General features: G+C 45.4%; 1 protein-coding gene across 1 annotated transcript in view; it reads right to left on the bottom strand.

The window, feature by feature from the left end:
* LOC139568724 (cytoplasmic phosphatidylinositol transfer protein 1-like) overlaps positions 1-21,841 on the bottom strand; it is an 85,415-nt gene that overhangs the window by 15,871 nt on the left and 47,703 nt on the right. Inside the window, exons 2-5 of the mRNA XM_071390757.1 lie at positions 10,123-10,271; positions 7,020-7,108; positions 6,451-6,458; positions 3,679-3,750 (exon numbers count right to left, since the gene is read on the bottom strand). Coding sequence (XP_071246858.1) covers positions 3,679-3,750; positions 6,451-6,458; positions 7,020-7,108; positions 10,123-10,271 — 318 coding nt within the window. The remainder of the gene's footprint in view (positions 1-3,678; positions 3,751-6,450; positions 6,459-7,019; positions 7,109-10,122; positions 10,272-21,841) is intronic.

The following is a 21,841-nucleotide window of genomic DNA, read 5'->3' as shown; positions in this document are numbered from 1 at the left end:
AGGTAGAGGGGGAACGTCAGGTAGAGGGGGAACGTCAGGAAGAGGGAGAACGTAAGGAAGAGGGGGAACGTAAGGAAGAGGGGGAACGTCAGGTAGAGGGGGAACGTCAGGTAAAGGGGGAACGTCAGGTAAAGGGGGAACGTCGGGAGTAGGTAGAGGGGGAACGTCAGGTAGAGGGGGAACGTCAGGTAGAGGGGGAACGTCAGGTAGAGGGGGAACGTCAGGTAGAGGGGGAACTTCAGGTAGAGGGAGAACTTCAGGTAGAGGGAGAACTTCAGGTAGAGGGGGAACGTCAGGTAGAGGAGGAACGTCAGGAAGAGGGGGAACGTCAGGTAGAGGGAGAACGTCAGGAAGAGGGGGAACGTCAGGTAGAGGGGGAACGTCAGGTAGAGGGGGAACGTCAGGTAGAGGGGGAACGTCAGGTAGAGGGGGAACGTCAGGAAGAGGGGGAACGTCAGGAAGAGGGGGAACGTCAGGTAGAGGGGGAACTTCAGAAAGAGGAGGAACGTCAGGAAGAGGGGGAACGTCAGGTAGAGGGGGAACGTCAGGTAGAGGGGGAACGTCAGGTAGAGGGGGAACGTCAGGTAGAGGGGGAACGTCAGGTAGAGGGGGAACGTCAGGTAGAGGGGGAACGTCAGGTAGAGGGGGAACGTCAGGTAGAGGGGGAACGTCAGGTAGAGGGGGAACGTCAGGTAGAGGGGGAACGTCAGGAAGAGGGGGAACGTTAGGAAGAGGGGGAACGTTAGGAAGAGGGGGAACGTTAGGTAGAGGGGGAACGTTAGGTAGAGGGGGAACGTTAGGTAGAGGGGGAACGTTAGGTAGAGGGGGAACGTTAGGTAGAGGGGGAACGTTAGGTAGAGGGGGAACGCCAGGTAGAGGGGGAACGTCAGGTAGAGGGGGAACGTCAGGTAGAGGGGGAACGCCAGGTAGAGGGGGAACGCCAGGTAGAGGGGGAACGCCAGGTAGAGGGGGAACGCCAGGTAGAGGGGGAACGTCAGGTAGAGGGGGAACGTCAGGAAGAGGGGGAACGTCAGGAAGAGGGGGAACGTCAGGAAGAGGGGGAACGTCAGGAAGAGGGGGAAAGGACAAGGGAGGTGGAGGGAAGAAAGAGTGTGCAAGAATGAATGAAAACGAGCAAGTAAGAGGGAGAGAAAGAAACTATGCAACTGTCTAATGGTGAAGTCTCAAGGAGAGAGAGAGAGAGATAGAGATAGATAATGACAACCATAAACCATTAGGAACAGTATTTAAGCAGTTGCTCTTCTCCAAGCCTAACGGCAGCCCTGCCCTGTCACGACAGTGGAATTATCAATCACATCCTCTAACCACACCCTCCATTCATTCAGACAGAATATGCAGTCCGCTCACACACAAACACTACTTCATTCACACACTGTCATTCACACAGACGCACTGTCATTCACACATGCATGGATGTACACACAGGCACGCACACAAACACAAATTAAATCCAAACAGACTCCAAACAGACAGATTCAACCCCTTCTCTGTCAGGAAATAGGACTGTGAGTGTGAAAACACATTTTTACAACCTGACATTATCTTTCATAACACCGTGAGCACAGAAACACAGGGCTGCATATTATTTCACAACGTACAGTATCTTGGCAGAGAAGATTCTGAAATTTGGACCAGATTATACAGTGTTGATGCAGAGCTTGTGCTGTCCAGCCCTGAAGCTGCGTTGTCCGTGGAAAGAATCACATGGGAGCTTTTTAGTGGAACTTGTGCGTGCAAACACATACCCGTGTCTGCATCTGCGTCTGTACGCCACACCAAATGTGTACTTGATATGTGCGTGTGTGTGATATGACTCCAAGTGTGTATGTGTGTGTGTGTGTGTGTGTGTGTGTGTGTGTGTGTGTGTGTGTGTGTGTGTGTACGCACAGAGACACTGGCCAGCAGTTGTTAGAGAAGAGAGGTAGGCTGGGGTCGGATTACAGATGTAGAGACCAGAGTGTCTGCCTTTTACATTCAGTCTGCCTAACATCCTCTCCTTTACATTCAGTCGGATATAACATCCTCTCCTTTACATTCAGTCGGATATAACATCCTCTCCTTTACATTGTCTGCCTAATAACATCCTCTCCTTTACATTGTCGGATATAACATCCTCTCCTTTACATTGTCGGATATAACATCCTCTCCTTTACATTGTCGGATATAACAGCCTCTCCTTTACATTCAGTCGGATATAACAGCCTCTCCTTTACATTCAGTCGGATATAACATCCTCTCCTTTACATTGTCGGATATAACAGCCTCTCCTTTACATTGTCGGATATTATATCCTCTCCTTTACATTGTCGGATATAACATCCTCTCCTTTACATTCAGTCGGATATAACATCCTCTCCTTTACATTCAGTCGGATATAACATCCTCTCCTTTACATTCAGTCGGATATAACATCCTCTCCTTTACATTCAGTCGGATATAACATCCTCTCCTTTACATTCAGTCGGATATAACATCCTCTCCTTTACATTGTCGGATATAACAGCCTCTCCTTTACATTCAGTCTGATATAACATCCTCTCCTTTACATTCAGTCTGATATAACATCCTCTCCTTTACATTCAGTCGGATATAACATCCTCTCCTTTACATTGTCGGATATAACAGCCTCTCCTTTACATTGTCGGATATAACAGCCTCTCCTTTACATTCAGTCTGATATAACATCCTCTCCTTTACATTCAGTCGGATATAACATCCTCTCCTTTACATTGTCGGATATAACAGCCTCTCCTTTACATTCAGTCTGATATAACAGCCTCTCCTTTACATTCAGTCGGATATAACATCCTCTCCTTTACATTCAGTCGGATATAACATCCTCTCCTTTACATTGTCGGATATAACAGCCTCTCCTTTACATTCAGTCTGATATAACAGCCTCTCCTTTACATTCAGTCGGATATAACATCCTCTCCTTTACATTGTCGGATATAACAGCCTCTCCTTTACATTCAGTCTGATATAACAGCCTCTCCTTTACATTCAGTCGGATATAACATCCTCTCCTTTACATTCAGTCGGATATAACATCCTCTCCTTTACATTGTCGGATATAACATCCTCTCCTTTACATTGTCGGATATAACATCCTCTCCTTTACATTCAGTCAGATATAACATCCTCTCCTTTACATTGTCGGATATAACAGCCTCTCCTTTACATTCAGTCGGATATAACAGCCTCTCCTTTACATTCAGTCGGATATAACATCCTCTCCTTTACATTCAGTCGGATATAACATCCTCTCCTTTACATTCAGTCTGATATAGCTTTTCACATCTGCAGGACTTTCACTAACATTGTCTGGCCATGATAAATGACCAGACAGGTTGATGCCCGTCTACTCTCTCACGACATCAAGAGTGGATTTTTCTAAGACCAAGACTGAAATTCTCCTTACACACACACACACTTCATCCTAACATACTATTATGCTAACATAATAGCAGAGATATTATTCTGTAGAGAAACGAGTTTGTGAATTGGTAGAGAGAGAAGGCCAGAGTATAAATTAAATGGCCTCTTCAATTAGCAGAACTGCACTTGGCAGACACTGAGGGGCCAGAAGGCCCCTATTATGGAACTACTTTATCATACTGAAGGCCTCAGAGCAACACACACACGGTCTTTACTCACGTTGTCATTGCTGCCTTTGTTGTCCTCGTATTTCGTCTCTATGTGAATGGAGAACTTGGGCAAGAAAGAACACTGCGAAACAAAAACAGAAAGAATGTCTCAGGTGAGATATTTGAAAATGGTGGAAAAACAACATCTTTCACCTGAAAATTGGTGTTTAGTTTTATAATGGTTTGTGTGTCAGAGACATTTAGTCTCTAGACTTCTTGTACTAATATCCCCACCAACTGATGCGTTTGGTTCTTTGTTCAGAAAAGGGGAGATGAATGTATGCTCGTGTCTGAGTGGTCTGTGTGTGGTGTGCATGTACCCCCCCCTCCTATGACTCACACACAGCCTTTTATTGAGCCTGAAACGGGCTCGGTCACTGTCAGAGCCATGTCTCCCCTTCATCCCCCGTTTCCCCTCCATCCTCTTCTCGCTGCTGCTCTCCTCCTCTCTATATTAAGCCATATGACTCATTGTGGTGGCATTTATCACTTTCGGAGAATTTGAAAATGCCACAGCTCAAAGGCTTTGGACAGTATGTGGCAGCGGCAGGTTTCCAAGACTGTCATCAATCTTAAACCCTTTTCAGACAAAAAAACACTGCTACAGTCATATTTTATAATGGGTTGAGACGAATGTTGGTTGTTAACACCTTCCTGTGAACTACCAGTGTATAAAGCATTATTTGTATGTATTATGGATCCCCATTGGCTGCTCTTCCTGGGCTACAGCAAAATTAAGGCAGTTATACAATATTAAAACATTACAATCATTAGAGAATTCACAACACACTTAAGTGCGTGCCCTCAGGCCCATACTCCACTACCACATATCTGCAACACAAAATCCATGTGTACGTGTGTGTGTATAGTGCGTTTGTTATCATGTGTGTCTGTGCCTATGTTTGTGTTGCGTCACAGTCCCCCCTGTTCCATAAGGTGTGTTTGTATCTGTTTTCTACTGCTTGCATCAGTCATTATAACTCCTATCACATTATAAGACTTGCTATAAGCATCTATAACAGCTTATAGTTGTATAGAGTCATGTACTAAAATCTCTCAACCAAGAACATTTGGAATCAACATCTATAGCAAACCCACGCCACACAAATAAATAGTGGATACCTAAACCTCAAAAAGATATGGACATGTGAAAATACGTTACTCTACGCAGAAATCACTCCACCATTTCCTGGTTGCTAAACTTCCAATAGTTAGCCTCATTTCAGTTTATGTGACAAAACAAGCACCGCTACTTAGACTTGCTTTCAATGAGAGTGACAGATCTATAACTCACATTTCTATGTGAATTTGGTCGGGTCGCCCAAAAAGTGACATATTGCAGCTTTAAAGGCATTTAATACCAAGTAAATAGTATTTAAGAAAGCTCTAGAGAAAAGTATTTAAGAAAGCTCTAGAGAAAAGTATTTAAAGAAAGCTCTGGAGAAAAGTATTTAAAGAAAGCTCTGGAGAAAAGTATTTAAGAAAGCTCTGGAGAAAAGTATTTAAGAAAGCTCTAGAGAAAAGTATTTAAGAAAGCTCTGGAGAAAAGTATTTAAGAAAGCTCTGGAGAAAAGTATTTAAGAAAGCTCTGGAGAAAAGTATTTAAGAAAGCTCTGGAGAAAAGTATTTAAGAAAGCTCTGGAGAAAAGTATTTAAGAAAGCTCTAGAGAAAAGTATTTAAGAAAGCTCTGGAGAAAAGTATTTAAGAAAGCTCTGGAGAAAAGTATTTAAGAAAGCTCTGGAGAAAAGTATTTAAGAAAGCTCTGGAGAAAAGTATTTAAGAAAGCTCTGGAGAAAAGTATTTAAGAAAGCTCTGGAGAAAAGTATTTAAGAAAGCTCTGGAGAAAAGTATTTAAGAAAGCTCTGGAGAAAAGTATTTAAGAAAGCTCTGGAGAAAAGTATTTAAGAAAGCTCTGGAGAAAAGTATTTAAAGAAAGCTCTGGAGAAAAGTATTTAAGAAAGCTCTGGAGAAAAGTATTTAAGAAAGCTCTAGAGAAAAGTATTTAAAGAAAGCTCTGGAGAAAAGTATTTAAAGAAAGCTCTGGAGAAAAGTATTTAAGAAAGCTCTGGAGAAAAGTATTTAAAGAAAGCTCTGGAGAAAAGTATTTAAGAAAGCTCTGGAGAAAAGTATTTAAGAAAGCTCTGGAGAAAAGTATTTAAGAAAGCTCTAGAGAAAAGTATTTAAGAAAGCTCTGGAGAAAAGTATTTATGAAATCTCTGGAAGCAAGTAAATGGACATCATTTGACACCTTAAGGGCAACTGAATCCTCAGGGCAGTAAAAATGTATGACGCTTCTCGTGAGTGAAACGAGGGTATGGATGTGTCTTTATCTCTGGAGAGCACATGCCTAGCTACAGACATACATTCATCACCATGAAGAGAGCTGTAATTCAGAAGAGACACACGGAAATGCACAAGCGTGAACACAGTGCGCTAAGCTGTTGCTATGGATAGCCATACGTAATGTCTCAATAGGGGAAAGCTTCAACCTAACAAAGTCACATACATTTGATACAAATCAACACAATAAATATGCATTAAAACTACACAACCCAAGCCTTCTATATACACATATCCCAAAACACTGACTCCATATGTAACGTCTAGCTAAAACAACCAGTGAAGCAGAAGAAAATGGTTAGAGAGAGAGAGAGAGATGGGGCGTTCTTCCCTGGTCCTTCCATGTTGCTGCATTGAATGCGCCCGGACACCCCGCGCATTACTGAACTGCGGTGGCTCTCTTCACAGCTCTGTGATCAATAAAAAGGAAGAGATACTTACTGTGTACTCTAGAGAGGCAGGCGCAGAGGGACGCGTGGGAGCAGAGGGGAGAAAACACACCACAGTTAGGGCTTCAATGACGCAGCAACACGGTAGCAACGCAGACAGGTTACGATGTGACACAAGAAACAACGCAGCTTACACATCCAGAACGCTGCTGAACATTTTCCATTGTCTTTTGAAGAAACTTTTCTGGGAAATGATGCTGACCCGACGTTCTAATAACGTTACGAGAATAATAGTCTGACATGTTATTTCAAAACCAAATGGGAAACAGACAGAAACGTTGCCAGAATGTTCTCGCAACTTTATTAGAACGTTTTTTTTTGGGGGGGGGGGGGTGTAGCTGTGTGCACACTACAGTATAACTTGACTCAGCTAGCCTGGCCATGCTATGAGCTCAGTGCCACAGTAACTAGATTAGGTTGAGGTTAGCCTGGTGCATTTCCGCTAGGGTTACGGTCGATACGTGGTCAGAGTTCATTTCTGACCTAACACAAGCATTAGTGGTGCATGGTATGAATGGATCCTGGTTCTACAATAAGACATCGGTGTGAGCGTGCGCTCACCTGTGATGGTATAGGGATAATAGTTCCAGGCCTTCTCTGTTACGTAGAAGATGTTGGGCACCACTGCTCGAGCCCAGCTGGGCAATTTACTAGAGAGATATAAGGAGAGAGATGGAGAGAAAGAGAGAGAAAGAGAGAGAAAGAGAGAGAAAGAGAGATGGAGAGAAAGAGAGAGAGAGTTGGAGAGAAAGAGAGAGAGAGAGATAGAGAGAGAGAGAGATGGAGAGAAAGAGAGAGAGATGGAGAGAGAGAGAGAGAGATGGAGAGAAGGAGAGAAAGAGATGGAGAGAAAGAGGAAAAAAGGAGAGAAAAATTGAGAGAAAGAGAGAGAGAGAAAGAGAGAGAAGAAAGAGATACATCATGTCTGATTAATTGGCGCCATCAGCATTTCTAAAGTTCGAGTGGTTTTTCTTCCTTCCTTCCTTGTTTCTTTCTCAAGGTGAGTGGGCGTGTTAAAAAGCCCCGCCATTGAAGGCAGTTAAAAAAGAAGCTTGAAAATGAAACTAAGAACATTGAAAAAGATGACGAGAGACAGCAGCACTTACCAGAGCCGTCTATAGCCTCACAACACTGCCTCAATGGGTTTTTTATTTTTATTACAACGGCAAGGTTTTGTGGGAGAGGTTGAGCTCTATTTTACACGCAGGTGCACCGAAACACACAAGCCTTGGCAGAGAAAGCTGAAGGGGACATTCACTCAAAGGCTCTAGTGAGTGTAACAGTGACATATAAAGGTGTGTGTGTCCGCGTTGTGGCATAGAGATTGGTGTGTGTGTGTGTCCGCGTTGTGGCATAGAGATTGGTGTGTGTGTGTCCGCGTTGTGGCATAGAGATTGGTGTGTGTGTGTGTGTCCGCGTTGTGGCATAGAGATTGGTGTGTGTGTGTGTGTGTTTGTAAGCCTCCAATCTCTAATAAAAGCTTTAGAAATGCTATTTTCTTTGATCACACATTGATAAAGAAGCTACATGACTGAGCGCGTGGCGACAGCTGATATAAAAAGAAACGGAAACGACAAAGAAATGTTGACAGGCCGACTATTCACAGCCTGTCCCCCAAAAGCAAATGACTGTCACTCCAGCTGCTCAACGTCTCTCATTCTTCTTTTAAAACAATCCATCATGCCCGTCCACACATTGGCACGTCACACTGCGCCCGCCAAGCTCTGAAAGCGGTGGCAAGGCTTCTCTATCCCCACATCCCACACCTCACCCATTCCTACAGTATTTAAAGACTCTGGCAGGGAAACCAGTCATTTGCGCTTAAGTTCTGAAAGTGTGTGTGTGTGTGTGTGTGTGTGTGTGTGTGTGTGTGTGTGTGTGTGTGTGTGTGTGTGTGTGTGTGTGTGTGTGTGTGTGTGTGTGTGTGTGTGTCCGCAAAGTAGACCCACTCACTTCATTCCATCACAAAATGAACTATCCGAGTCGATGTGTAATGAAGACCATTGAAATAATGAATTCCTAATTTATGTTTAAGTTAAGAGGTTTTTCAAGCCAGAACAATGATCTAGCGAATCAGAAAGGTGATTGAGTGCTGGGGACCAATGACGCAATGCCCACTGGCTTCAATTTCCTGCTTGCTTAGGAATATTAGGACCAATGTATTTCTATTAAATAAATCATATCTGTCCTGTTCTGTTGTGATGCATGAGACATAACTGGCCCGAAACTAAATGTCTATTACACTTAGAATGTTCTTCCCATCTTCAATTATTTCCCATGACATGTATGTTTTCGCGACAGAAAGGCCTTGGTTTGCACAGAAGGTTGAGAAGAGCTGGCGGAGTCCGTGTGTCTTGGAGTAGTCTCTCCCTCCCACGTTCTCCTCTCTCTCCCTCCCTCCCTCCTTACATAAGGCAGACACCTGGTTCACTACGCCTGAGATGGATGTTTATGGAGAGGGTGCACTTGTAGTAGTCAACATGGAGACACACACACACACACACACACACACACACACACACACACACACACACACACACACACACACACACACACACACACACACACACACACACACGGCTGAAAGGCACCCATCTGCTGTGAAGAACTAGAGCAGCGGGGAGTGTGTTTAAGAGGTGGTAGGGGCTTAGGTAACTGTAGCCGTGGTTGCACAACGAGTGGCGAGTTAACATATGCACGCACACACACACAGTGTCCCTGCTGTTGCTCAATCTCACTAGATAATTCCCTCGTCGTCATACTGTGTCCTCTGATGAACTGTGTCACCATTAAGACAGTACTTCACGTGTTCACATCTTCTCTTACAATAATGAATGGTGAAGGTTTTCCTCCTGGGAATTGGGTAGTGACAAATTGTTATGATAGTAACACTGTAGTCTATAGCCAGTCCTTATTCAAACTATACACAATGTATTCCATGACAGATCCAAGCGGGACAGACTGTCATAAGACCTGACCCAGGATGTGTCGTTTTGAAGAGCCCGCAGCAGGTTTTTTGATCATGTTAAAATATGTCTCCTTCTGAATATGCATGTATCTCTCTCTTGCTCTCCCTCCCTCCCATTCGCTCTCTCCCGTGTGTCCCTCTGTTCCCCTCCTTCCCCCTCTCTCTCACTCTTTCTCTCTCTAGGATGAGCGGTACGGCAGGGCAGACCCTGGTGACTCAGCACCTTTAGGTCCCGGGCATCCCGACCGCTGACACATGTATTTGTGATGAAATCTAGCGCTCCCTGTCCCTCTCTCTATCCGTAGATCTTGCCGACTTAGGAAGTTTCTGTCCTTGGATGCTCAGCGATGCGCTGGGAGAGGTCACGCACGCACACGCACACACACACACACACGGCTGAGAGCCAAGATGTGAAGGGGGAGTATTGTGTGTTACACAGCTGTGAGGGCTAAGTAACTCGGGGCAACGCGACAGCAGCAGTCTGCCACGCGAAGCCTCGAGTGTGTGAGGAACAACACTGTCAGCATTCCAAATGGCACCCTATTCCCTACATAGTGCCCTAAACCTATAGATGCCCCCCCCCCCCCGGGATTTTATTGTCAGTAGAACAGCAGCCCCGCATCTTGTTTTGGTGTACAACCATTGACCACAGATCTCAGATTGTACCTTCAACACGGGTGGATGATGGTCACTCACCTGTTGAGGTAGACGCGTTTCTCAGTGAACTGACCCTGACCGTGGGCGGGGTCCTCAAACGGTTCATTCTGGACCACCTCCACCCCTTCGCCACGGTCACTCTGCTCATGGCTGTGTTTGCTGATCATATATAGCTGACCAATCCTGTACTGGAGAGAACAGAGGGAGACAATGTTTAGGGTACGACCGCAACACGAACACGTTCAGTTTAACAAATGAATTTAATACAGCTGATCTAGTCCTGTAACGGAGGAAAACAGAGAGGTGGACCCGACCTTAACATGAACATTAACAACCGTGAATAGGAAGAACACGTATGAATTCTTACACAGTGACTTCAGAAAGTATTCACTTTTTCCACATTTCGTTGTGTTGCAAAGTGGGATTAAAATGGATGTAATTGTCATTTCTTTGTCAAAGATCTACACAAAATATTGTGTAATGTAAAAAAAAAAAAAAAAAAAAATTTTTTTTTAAAAAAAGTAAATAAACACTTGTTTACTTTATTGTTTTGGTCTATTGTATTATTGACTGTATGTTTGTTATTCCATGTGTAACTCTGTTGTATGTGTCGCACTGCTTTGCTTTATCTTGGCCAGGTCGCAGTTGTAAATGAGAACTTGTTCTCAACTGGCCTACCTGGTTAAATAAAGGTGAAATATATATATATATTTTTTTTAATTAGATAAGTATTCAACTCCGAGTCAACACGTGAGAATCACCTTCGGTAGCGATTACAGCTGTGTCTTTCTGAGTAAGTCTGTGAGACCTTTACAAACCTGGATTGTACAATATTTGCCCATGATCATTTTTTTAACTATTCAAGCTCTGTTAAGTTGGTCGTTGATCATTTCTAAACAGCCATTTTCAAGTCTTGCATTAGATTTTCAAGCCGATTTAAGTCAAAACTCTAACTAGGCCACTCAAACATTCTTGGCAAGCAACTCCAGTGTATATTTGGCCTTGCGTTTTAGGTTATTGTCCTGCTGAAAGGTGGATTTGTCTGGAGGAAACAGAGGGACCAGACCAGAGATGGGTTAGCTTATGCCAGCAGCATGAACATGTTCAGCAACAGAATCAAAAAATAAAAGAGTTCAACCGACAACCACACAGCAATGCAAAAGGGAACCACACAGCAATGCAAAAGGGAACCACACAGCAATGCAAAAGGGAACCACACAGATAATCATCTCCTATGACACGTCAACACCAGATAAACGACAGATTCTTTTTTTTGTGAGCTTCATCTGTCACAAATGCTTTATTAAAACAGTTGAGTTTGAGGTAGATTTAATTTCACCGCCAACATTTGGAAGTCATTGTTTTTCAGGGCTCTTGCCCTTTCCTTTGAAGACGACTAGAAAGAACGACCACCAGTGAAGTGCTTCTGAGACTTCCTGACCAATCTATTGAGGCTTTGATCATTCAAAGTTAATCCACAAAGACTGGCTTTTGATCAGAGTTAAGCTGCTGTCCCAGAGCAAGAGACAAAGGATGGAAAGAGAAAGGGGGGGGGGGAGGCACAGCGAGAGAGAGAAAGAGAGATGGTGAGGGAGGGGAGGGTGGGGCTGGGAAAGGAGTGGAAAGATACAGAGGGGGCAGAGAGGTTGGAAGAAGAGGGAATGCGTTAGAAAGACAGAGAGGAAAGATAAAGAGGGAGAGAGGATTGAGAAAAAGAGCCGGCAGAGAGAGAGGATGAACGTACAACCAGGATAGGCAGAGAGAGAGGATGAACGTACAACCAGGATAGGCAGAGAGAGAGGATGAACGTACAACCAGGATAGGCAGAGAGAGAGGATGAACGTACAACCAGGATAGGCAGAGAGAGAGGATGAACGTACAACCAGGATAGGCAGAGAGAGAGGATGAACGTACAACCAGGATAGGCAGAGAGAGAGGATGAACGTACAACCAGGATAGGCAGAGAGAGAGGATGAACGTACAACCAGGATAGGCAGAGAGAGAGGATGAACGTAGAACCAGGATAGGCAGAGAGAGAGGATGAACGTACAACCAGGATTGGCAGAGAGAGAGGATGAATGAAGAACCAGGATTGGCAGAGAGAGAGGATGAATGAAGAACCAGGATTGGCAGAGAGAGAGAGAGAGAGGATGCATGAAGAACCAGGATTGGCAGAGAGAGAGAGAGAGAGAGAGAGGATGAATGAAGAACCAGGATTGGCAGAGAGAGAGAGAGAGAGGATGAATGAAGAACCAGGATTGGCAGAGAGAGAGAGAGAGAGGATGAATGAAGAACCAGGATTGGCAGAGAGAGAGAGAGAGGATGAATGAAGAACCAGGATTGGCAGAGAGAGAGAGAGAGGATGAATGAAGAACCAGGATTGGCAGAGAGAGAGAGAGAGAGAGGATGAATGAAGAACCAGGATTGGCAGAGAGAGAGAATGATAAATGGAGGGAAATGGAGATAAGAGAACATTATCCAGGAGAGCGAGGGAGAAGCTGGAGAGCGGTAGCACGAGAAAAAGAGGGCGAGAGGTAGAGGACACGCTGAGATGATACTGAACGACGCTAATCCTCTTATCCGTGGCCAGCTGAGAACAAGTGAAGCCCTCCACTCATCCCCTGCTGAGTCACTCCTCTACCCTATCCCTCTCACCACTCATCCTCCCCACATGACCTGCCAGGCTGCTGCTAAGTAAAGCTTTGGAGAAGAGGAGAGGAAGAGGGGAAAAGGGAAGAGGAGAAGGGGAGTGCAGTGGAAGGGGGGAGTTGAGGCTTCTAACTTTTCCATCAGCCTTGGCGCTTAAGGTGTTAAGTGACTTCAGAGGAAACTGAAGGATTGACCCCAAAAGCCCAAAATGGTGTCAAGGATCACCAAGGGTCCTCGAGTGTCACAGTTTTCAGGATGCATAGGCAGCACGCACACACACACACACACACACACACACACAGCCCAATAGCGATCATCTGAAAGTTTGTCACATCGCAGTAGAGGCCACTTTGTCCAGCTCGTTAAACTACAACCACTTCCCACCCTCCATTCCGTGACCTCTACGGTCAGCTGGTGTCTCCTTTAACCTTACAAAAATTGGAAACTGCACCGGAATGACTCACTCCATTCCTCACCAGCCGGAACCCCTAGGTCTCCCAGGGGGCTATGGAGAGTGAGCTTGTGTCAGAAATGGATGCCTCAGCACAAAAGTGCACTCAGGAACCACCTACAGTAGCAAATTGCTGCACATTGCAGCCCGAGACGCAATCAATTATTAAGACCGGTGTCGCCCGCGTGGGTGAGACTTGTCACAGACAGGGTGGATGGGGGACACTGCAATGTCATCATCCAGGGCCGGGAGTGTCCCTTTGGGGGGTGAGGAGCAGGAAAGCAGTCCTGGCTAGATGTCTAACAGGAACACAGAGAATCCTCGGAGAGAATGTCCATCTTAATGAGTGGATTGACACACTCGTGTGGCTTTAGCTCAATCCCCTCTTCCTGCCGATATAAAGTCTGAGTTTATTCCATAACATGGAGCTTGTGAAAGCGGTCTTTTTCTACACCTGAGAGGACGCGGACAAGAAAATCGTCACGTAATTGGCTGCAAAACGCAAACCGTGTGAGCTACAAACTAGTAGTCGTCACCACCATCGAAAGGGGAGACTATCATGAACATGAGTGTTTCGGTTGTTCTGCTTTACGACGCACACAAGCATCATGGGAGTCCTCTGAAGGTAATCCATTACCGGGCTGTAAAAATGGCAAAAAGTGAATAGGGGGTAAAATGTGCCACAAATAACGTGCCCAAATATGGGTAAAAAAATGGAACATAAGAAAACTCAGGGATTGAATCTCTCAGATATAGGACAGACACTTCAAAACCTTATTCCTTATGATTTATTTTTGGATTGTCTGTTTTAGCCATGTACAAAAATGTGCTATATTCAATCCGCTTCTATGGGCTATAGTAGTAAACGGTTCATCCGATATGGATGGAAATACGCCTCAAATGAAAGTTTTCACAACAAAAGATATTTCATTAAAAACTGTTGACAGCCCCTCGCTCTGTGTTCTCAAGAAAGGAATGAAGGAGAGAGGGGAGGAGATGGAAACACATGGTGGTGAGATATTCTGTAGCTAAAAGGTCATTAATTATGCCTATTAATTATGAGAATATAATGCGCTATTACTTAGGCTATTCAAAATCAAATACAAATCCACTATACTTGCACAATCAGTGAACCAACAGCATCGCCTAGGCCTCTCCGTTTACTCCCAGACTCAGGAATAAAAAGTTTGGAGCGTAGAATAAGGTAACCAGTCCATCCAGTATGCATATTAATACAGTCGACACTCAAAGGCGATTACTAGAATTTGTTTACATTGTGGAGTATAGGCTAAACCAATGATATACCAATGACATCTTAAATCAGTGTTTTTAAAATGTTTTTCTGCCGTGCGTAACGTGGTAGGCTATGTATTGTATAATGGCACAATCAAATCAAAGTTTATTTGTCACGTGCGCCGAATAAAACAGGTGTATACCTTACAGTGAAATGCTTACTTACAGGCTCTAACCAATATTGCAAAAAATGTGTTAGGTGAACAATAGGTAGGTAAAGACATAAAACAACAGTAAAAAGACAGGCTATATACAGTAGCGATGCTATAAAAGTAGCGAGGCTACATACAGACACCGGTTAGTCAGGCTGATTGAGGTAGTATGTACATGTTAAAGTGACTATGCATATATGATGAACAGAGAGTAGCAGTAGCGTAAAAGAGGGGTTGGCGGGTGGTGGGTGGCGGGACACAATGCAGATAGCCCGGTTAGCCAATGTGTGGGAGCACTGGTTGGTCGGCCCAATTGAGGTAGTATGTACATAAATGTGTAGTTAAAGTGACTATGCATATATGATAAACAGAGTAGCAGCAATGTAAAAAGAGGGGTTGGGGGGGGGCACACAATGCAAATAGTCCGGGTAGCCATTTGATTACCTGTTCAGGAGTCTTATGGCTTGGGGGTAAAAACTGTTGAGAAGCCTTGTTGTCCTAGACTTGGCACTCTGGTACCGCTTGCCGTGCAGTAGCAGAGAGAACAGTCTATGACTGGGGTCTTTGACAATTTTTAGGGCCTTCCTCTGACACCGCCTGGTATAGAGGTCCTGGATGGCAGAAAGCTTGGCCCCTGTGATGTACTGGGCCGTACGCACTACCCTCTGTAGTGCCTTGCGGTCAGAGGCCGAGCAATTTCCATACCAGGCAGTGATGCAAACAATCATTATTTTAATTCATTTTTTTGGGGGGGGGGGGGAAGCTTGTGCTCATATATAGGTCTATGTGTATGCATAAGCTCTAATATGCATATTTTGAATGAATCATCACCTTAGAAAGCGCTGTCCATTTCATTGTATTAGGCCTTGAAACAACATCCACAACGACCATGTTTCCCACTCAGTTTCAACCTGTTGAACTTCTTTCTACAAATTGATCACAGTGAGGTGAGTTTTAAAAGCACATTCTGTTTTGATGATACTTATTTGATGTGATTTTCCCATTTCATTTGCATTGACGTCAGAGTGGTTAAAAGGACAAAAGAGCCTCGAGTACCAGGCCATTAGCGACCTGATGATCATTAGCAAGTTGGGTACTGCCAACACATGTCCAGAGTGCATAAGAGGAGATTACCGTGACTCAACGGTCATGTGGACTTTTACTACAGTCAGAACTCATGATGACTGCCAGTGTGGCGCTAACATGGTCACCGCAACAGCCCCAGTGACAATCTTTGTTGACGAGGGGCAGCGGTTTCAAAATAGAGAGAGAGCGAGAATACAGTATCTTGTATTGGTTGAATAAGCCGTCGTCCATGTTCTCATTTGAAACAGTGATGAGGGGGATCCATGTTGAACCAGAGGAGGCTGGTGGGAGAGATGGAGTAGGACAGGCTGGAACGGAATAGACGGAAAGGTGTCAAAAACATAAAACACATGGCTTCCATATGTTTGATACCGCTGCTGCGATATCTCCGCCCACCAGCCACCACTGGTTTGAATTAGTAACGGAGAAAAGCAGTGGTGTTCGCAGGCTAGTTGGGAAATGTTTGCAGGACAAACAACGTTTGGCACTGATCGTTTGAATATCGTCCTTCGGGTCTGTAACTAAAAATGGAGCGCTTCAACAGTCCACAGAATTTGCATTAAAACATACGCTACTTGATCAAACATGCGTCCCAAATGGCAACCTATTCCCTATAGTGTACCCCTATGGGCCCTGGTCACAAGTAGTGCACTATATTAGGGAATAGGTGGCCATTTGGAACGCACACCCTAGTTGCTTTGGCATCTGTGCAGTCTTAGGAGATGTAAAGAAGATAAGATGAATCAAAGCTTCAATAAGCAGAAGAGCCCCAACCAACAACCCTGGCCTGCTTATGCAATTTGCCTGATGACAATGCAACTGACAGCACTGGCCCCGTAAGTCTCTGTCACTGAACAACAGCTTCATCAATACTGCTACAGATTAGAATGCTGCTGCTCGGGTCAACACCATGGATTCAGAAAACAACCGGCGTGGCAATATCTCTAGGCCTAGATCATACCTCGGTATAGATGGGGTGTTAGTAGACGTCAGGTTATGTTCAGGGTGACCTGACCAGGAAAAACTATGGGATCGGGTTATGGAGTATGACGTTAGCCTACGGGCTAACCAGGAGTGTTCCTGACAATGTCAAAATCAAATCAAATCAAATCAAATTTTATTAGTCACATACACATGGTTAGCAGATGTTAATGCGAGTGTAGCGAAATGCTTGTGCTTCTAGTTCCGACAATGCAGTAATAACCAACAGTAATCTAACCTAACAATTCCACACTACTACCTTACACACACACACAAGTGTAAGGGATAAAGAATATGTACATAAAGATATATGGATGAGTGGTGGTACAGAACGGCATGGCAGATGCAGTAGATGGTATAGAGTACGGTATATACATATGAGATGAGTACTGTAGGGTATGTAAACATGAAGTGGCATAGTTTAAAGTGGCTAGTGGTACATGTATTGCATAAAGATGGCAAGATGCAGTAGATGATATAGAGTACAGTATATATACATATGAGATGGGTAATGTAGGGTATGTAAACATTGTATTAAGTGGCATTGCTTAAAGTGGCTAGTGGTACATTTTTACATAATTTCCATCAATTCCCATTTTTAAAGTGGCTGGAGTTGAGTCAGTATGTTGGCAGCGGCCGCTAAATGTTAGTGGTGGCTGTTTAACAGTCTGATGGCCTTGAGATAGAAGCTGTTTTTCAGTCTCTCGGTCCCTGCTTTGATGCACCTGTACTGACCTCGCCTTCTGGATGATAGCGGGGTGAACAGGCAGTGGCTTGGGTGGTTGTTGTCCTTGATGATCTTTATGGCCTTCCTGTGACATCGGGTGGTGTAGGTGTCCTGGAGGGCAGGTAGTTTGCCCCTGGTGATGCGTTCTGCAGACCTCACTACCCTCTGGAGAGCCTTACGGTTGTGGGCGGAGCAGTTGCCGTACCAGGCGGTGATACAGCCCGACAGGATGCTCTCGATTGTGCATCTGTAGAAGTTTGTGAGTGCTTTTGGTGACAAGCCGAATTTCTTCAGCCTCCTGAGGTTGAAGAGGCGCTGCTGCGCCTTCTTCACAACGCTGTCTGTGTGGGTGGACCAGTTCAGTTTGTCCGTGATGTGTACACCGAGGAACTTAAAACTTTCCACCTTCTCCACTACTGACCCGTCGATGTGGATAGGGGGGTGCTCCCTCTGCTGTTTCCTGAAGTCCACAATCATCTCCTTTGTTTTGTTGACGTTGAGTATGAGGTTATTTTCCTGACACCACACTCCGAGGGCCCTCACCTCCTCCCTGTAGGCCGTCTCGTCGTTGTTGGTGATCAAGCCTACCACTGTAGTGTCATCCGCAAACTTGATGATTGAGTTGGAGGCGTGCATGGCCACGCAGTCGTGGGTGAACAGGGAGTACAGGAGAGGGCTCAGAACGCACCCTTGTGGGGCCCCAGTGTTGAGGATCAGCGGGGTGGAGATGTTGTTACCTACCCTCACCACCTGGGGGCGGCCCGTCAGGAAGTCCAGGACCCAGTTGCACAGGGCTGGGTCTCGAGCTTGATGACGAGTTTGGAGGGTACTATGGTGTTAAATGCTGAGCTGTAATCGATGAACAGCATTCTCACATGGGTATTCCTCTTGTCCAGATGGGTTAGGGCAGTGTGCAGTGTGGTTGCGATTGCGTCGTCTGTGGACCTATTGGGTCGGTAAGCAAATTGGAGTGGGTCTAGGGTGTCCGGTAGGGTGGAGGTGATATGGTCCTTGACTAGTCTCTCAAAGCACTTCATGATGACGGAAGTGAGTGCTACGGGGCGGTAGTCGTTTAGCTCAGTTACCTTAGCTTTCTTGGGAACAGGAACAATGGTGGCCCTCTTGAAGCATGTGGGAACAGCAGACTGGGATAAGGATTGATTGAATATGTCCGTAAACACACCAGCCAGCTGGTCTGCGCATGCTCTGAGGACGCGGCTGGGAATGCCGTCTGGGCCTGCAGCCTTGCGAGGGTTAACACGTTTAAATGTTTTACTCACCTCGGCTGCAGTGAAGGAGAGCCCGCAGGTTTTGGTAGGGGGCCGTGTCAGTGGCACTGTATTGTCCTCAAAGCGGGCAAAAAAGTTGTTTAGCCTGTCTGGGAGCAAGACATCCTGGTCCTCGACGGGGCTGGTTTTCTTTTTGTAATCCGTGATTGACTGTAGACCCTGCCACATACCTCTTGTGTCTGAGCTGTTGAATTTCGACTCGATTTTGTCTCTGTACTGAGACTTGGCCTGTTTGATTGCCTTGCGGAGAGAATAGCTACACTGTTTGTATTCGGTCATGCTTCCGGTCACCTTGCCCTGGTTAAAAGCAGTGGTTCGCGCTTTCAGTTTCACGCGAATGCTGCCGTCAATCCACGGTTTCTGGTTTGGGAATGTTTTTATCGTTGCTGTGGGTACGACATCGTCAATGCACTTCCTAATGAACTCGCTCACCGAATCAGCATATTCGTCAATATTGTTGTTGGACGCGATGCGGAACATATTCCAATCTGCGTGATCGAAGCAGTCTTGAAGCGTGGATTCAGATTGGTCGGACCAGCGTTGAACAGACCTGAGCGCGGGAGCTTGTTGTTTGAGTTTTTGTTTGTAGGCTGGAATCAACAAAATGGAGTCGTGGTCAGCTTTTCCGAAAGGGGGGCGGGGGAGGGCCTTATAAGCGTCGCGGAAATTAGTGTAACAATGGTCTAGTGTTTTTCCAGCCCTGGTAGCACAATCGATATGCTGATAGAATTTAGGGAGTTTTGTTTTTAGATTAGCCTTGTTAAAATCCCCAGCTACGATGAATGCAGCCTCAGGGTGTGTGGTTTCCAGTTTACAAAGAGTCAGATAAAGTTCGTTCAGGGCCATCGATGTGTCTGCTTGGGGGGGAATGTATACGGCTGTGATTATGATTGACGAGAATTCCCTTGGTAGATAATGCGGTCGACATTTGATTGTGAGGAGTTCTAGATCAGGTGAACAGAACGACTTGAGTTCTTGTGTGTTGTTATGATGATCACACCACTTCTCGTTAATCATAAGGCATACCCCCCCGCCCCTCTTCTTACCGGAAAGATGTTTGTTTCTGTCGGCGCGATGCATGGAGAAACCAGCTGGCTGCACCGACTCCGTTAGCGTCCCTTGAGTTAGCCATGTTTCCGTGAAGCAGAGCACGTTGCAATCCCTGATGTCTCTCTGGAATGCTACCCGTGCTCGGATTTCATCAACCTTATTGTCAAGAGACTGGACATTGGCGAGTAGTATGCTAGGGAGTGGAGCGCGATGTGCCCGTCTCCGAAGCCTGACCACGAGACCGCCACGTTTTCCCCTTTTTCGGCGTCGCACAGGGTCGCCGGCTGGGATCAGATCCATTGTATTGTGTGGAAGGCAAGACACTGGATCCGTTTCGGGAAAGTCATATTCCTGGTAGGAACGATGATGAGTTGACGTTAATCGTATATTCAGTAGTTCCTCCCGACTGTATGTAATGAAACCTAAGATTACCCGGGGTACCGATGTAAGAAATAACACGTAAAAAAACAAAATACTGCATATTTTCCAAGGGACACGAAGCGAGGCAGCCATCTCTTTCCGGCGCCGGAAGTGTTCAATGTGACTTGACCAGGAAAAGCTGCCCGGTCGTGTGGCCTATACTACTTCTCAGACAACCACAGCCCGAGTAGACAGAGATATGAATAAACAAAAGCGGTATTTTTCCTTCAAAATTTCCCCATGGGGACAATAAAGTCAGTAAGTAAGTATAAAGCCGCAACAATCGATGGTGGCCATTATGGTGCCCTATTCCTATTATAGTGCTCTATTCCCATTATCTGGTCAAAAGTAGTGCACTACATAGCGAATAGGGGGCCATTTGGGACGCAACCTATCAGAATTCCCCCTGGTGATTATGTACGGTCGATGTGGCACGCTTCGCCAAGGAAGCGATTTATGGTGAGCCCGGAGGCAGACAAAGTGGTGCATATATCATTGTACAAGCCCCTCCATCCCTTCGCCTGGGTCGGAGAGAGGGAAATGAGAGGCTGGGGGCGATAAAAGAGGGAGGGGAGAGTGGAGGAATTCTACCCGGAGATTATCTCCGCCCGTTATTCTATTTGGACGTTGCTCATCAAACACACGGGGCCTCCAGCTCTAAAGCTTCTTCACAAATAGACGTGCTAAAAGCGGGGTAGCCGGCGAGCGCTAGCTGCATTGTTTTTAATAATTGGGTGTGGAAACGGACGCTTGGCCCAGAGCCAAACGCTTCTTCTTGCCCGTTTCTGAACATCTAATGAAAAAAAGTAAAACACTGACAGATTCATTTTGGGCCTCAAGATGAACGGGAGACTTGATGCACTAATATGTTTAAACACCACAACAGCTGTAAGGCACACTTGTGATGCATCTAGAATAGCCTACACAAGAAGGCTATAAAGAGTCACTAGTGTCATTGTTGACATGGCAAATAATGTTGCAAAAGACGGCGTCTTACAGTTGCTGAATAGTAATGAATATCTTTTATTATTTATTTATTTATTAAATGAATATGCATCTGTCTGTGTGTATATTGCCGAAAGTCACGGAAAGCACTGGGAGACTAGCCTACAAAGTAGGCGATCAGTGAACCTTTCCACTAACCCAATTATCCGACACTACCTACACGTCAACGCTAATAGCTACGCTAATTGCGCTGTTCCACCTCGTGAACCAGATGAGTGTCGACCCCCAAGGAGCTCCATACCAACCCTGGGAAGAATCCATTACCGCGACCACTGCGCCCTGGCAGGTAGCAAAAAAGACACGCTCCCAACCAGAGAATGGCTTAGACAAAAGAGAGAGAATGTCAAAAGAAATCTCTCCCCTGCCCCAAAGGCAGACTGTTCATATGAATTAGCGTCTTACTAATTTCTGTTTCCCCATTTCTCAAGTTCTCTCATCTCCATGATTGAACGGGTCTCTGTCGGCAGAGGGAGAGCAGCAGAGACACAGTGAGAGGAAGGAAATACCAGGTGCAGCGTACACTCCAAAAAGGTAGGCATCAGAACCAGTTCAATCCCTGTATTCTCTTTCAGAGTAGTCTAATACTGCCAAGAGGTAATCTACAAACAATGTACGGCTCATTTTATTCTCTATGGGCCTCTTAAACTCCCCTCCA

The sequence above is a fragment of the Salvelinus alpinus genome, chromosome 2, assembly GCF_045679555.1.
Source record: "Salvelinus alpinus chromosome 2, SLU_Salpinus.1, whole genome shotgun sequence".
Lineage (NCBI taxonomy): Eukaryota > Metazoa > Chordata > Actinopteri > Salmoniformes > Salmonidae > Salvelinus > Salvelinus alpinus.
The sequence above is the reverse complement of the archived record's forward strand: the minus strand, read 5'-3'. Positions and strand labels throughout refer to the sequence as shown.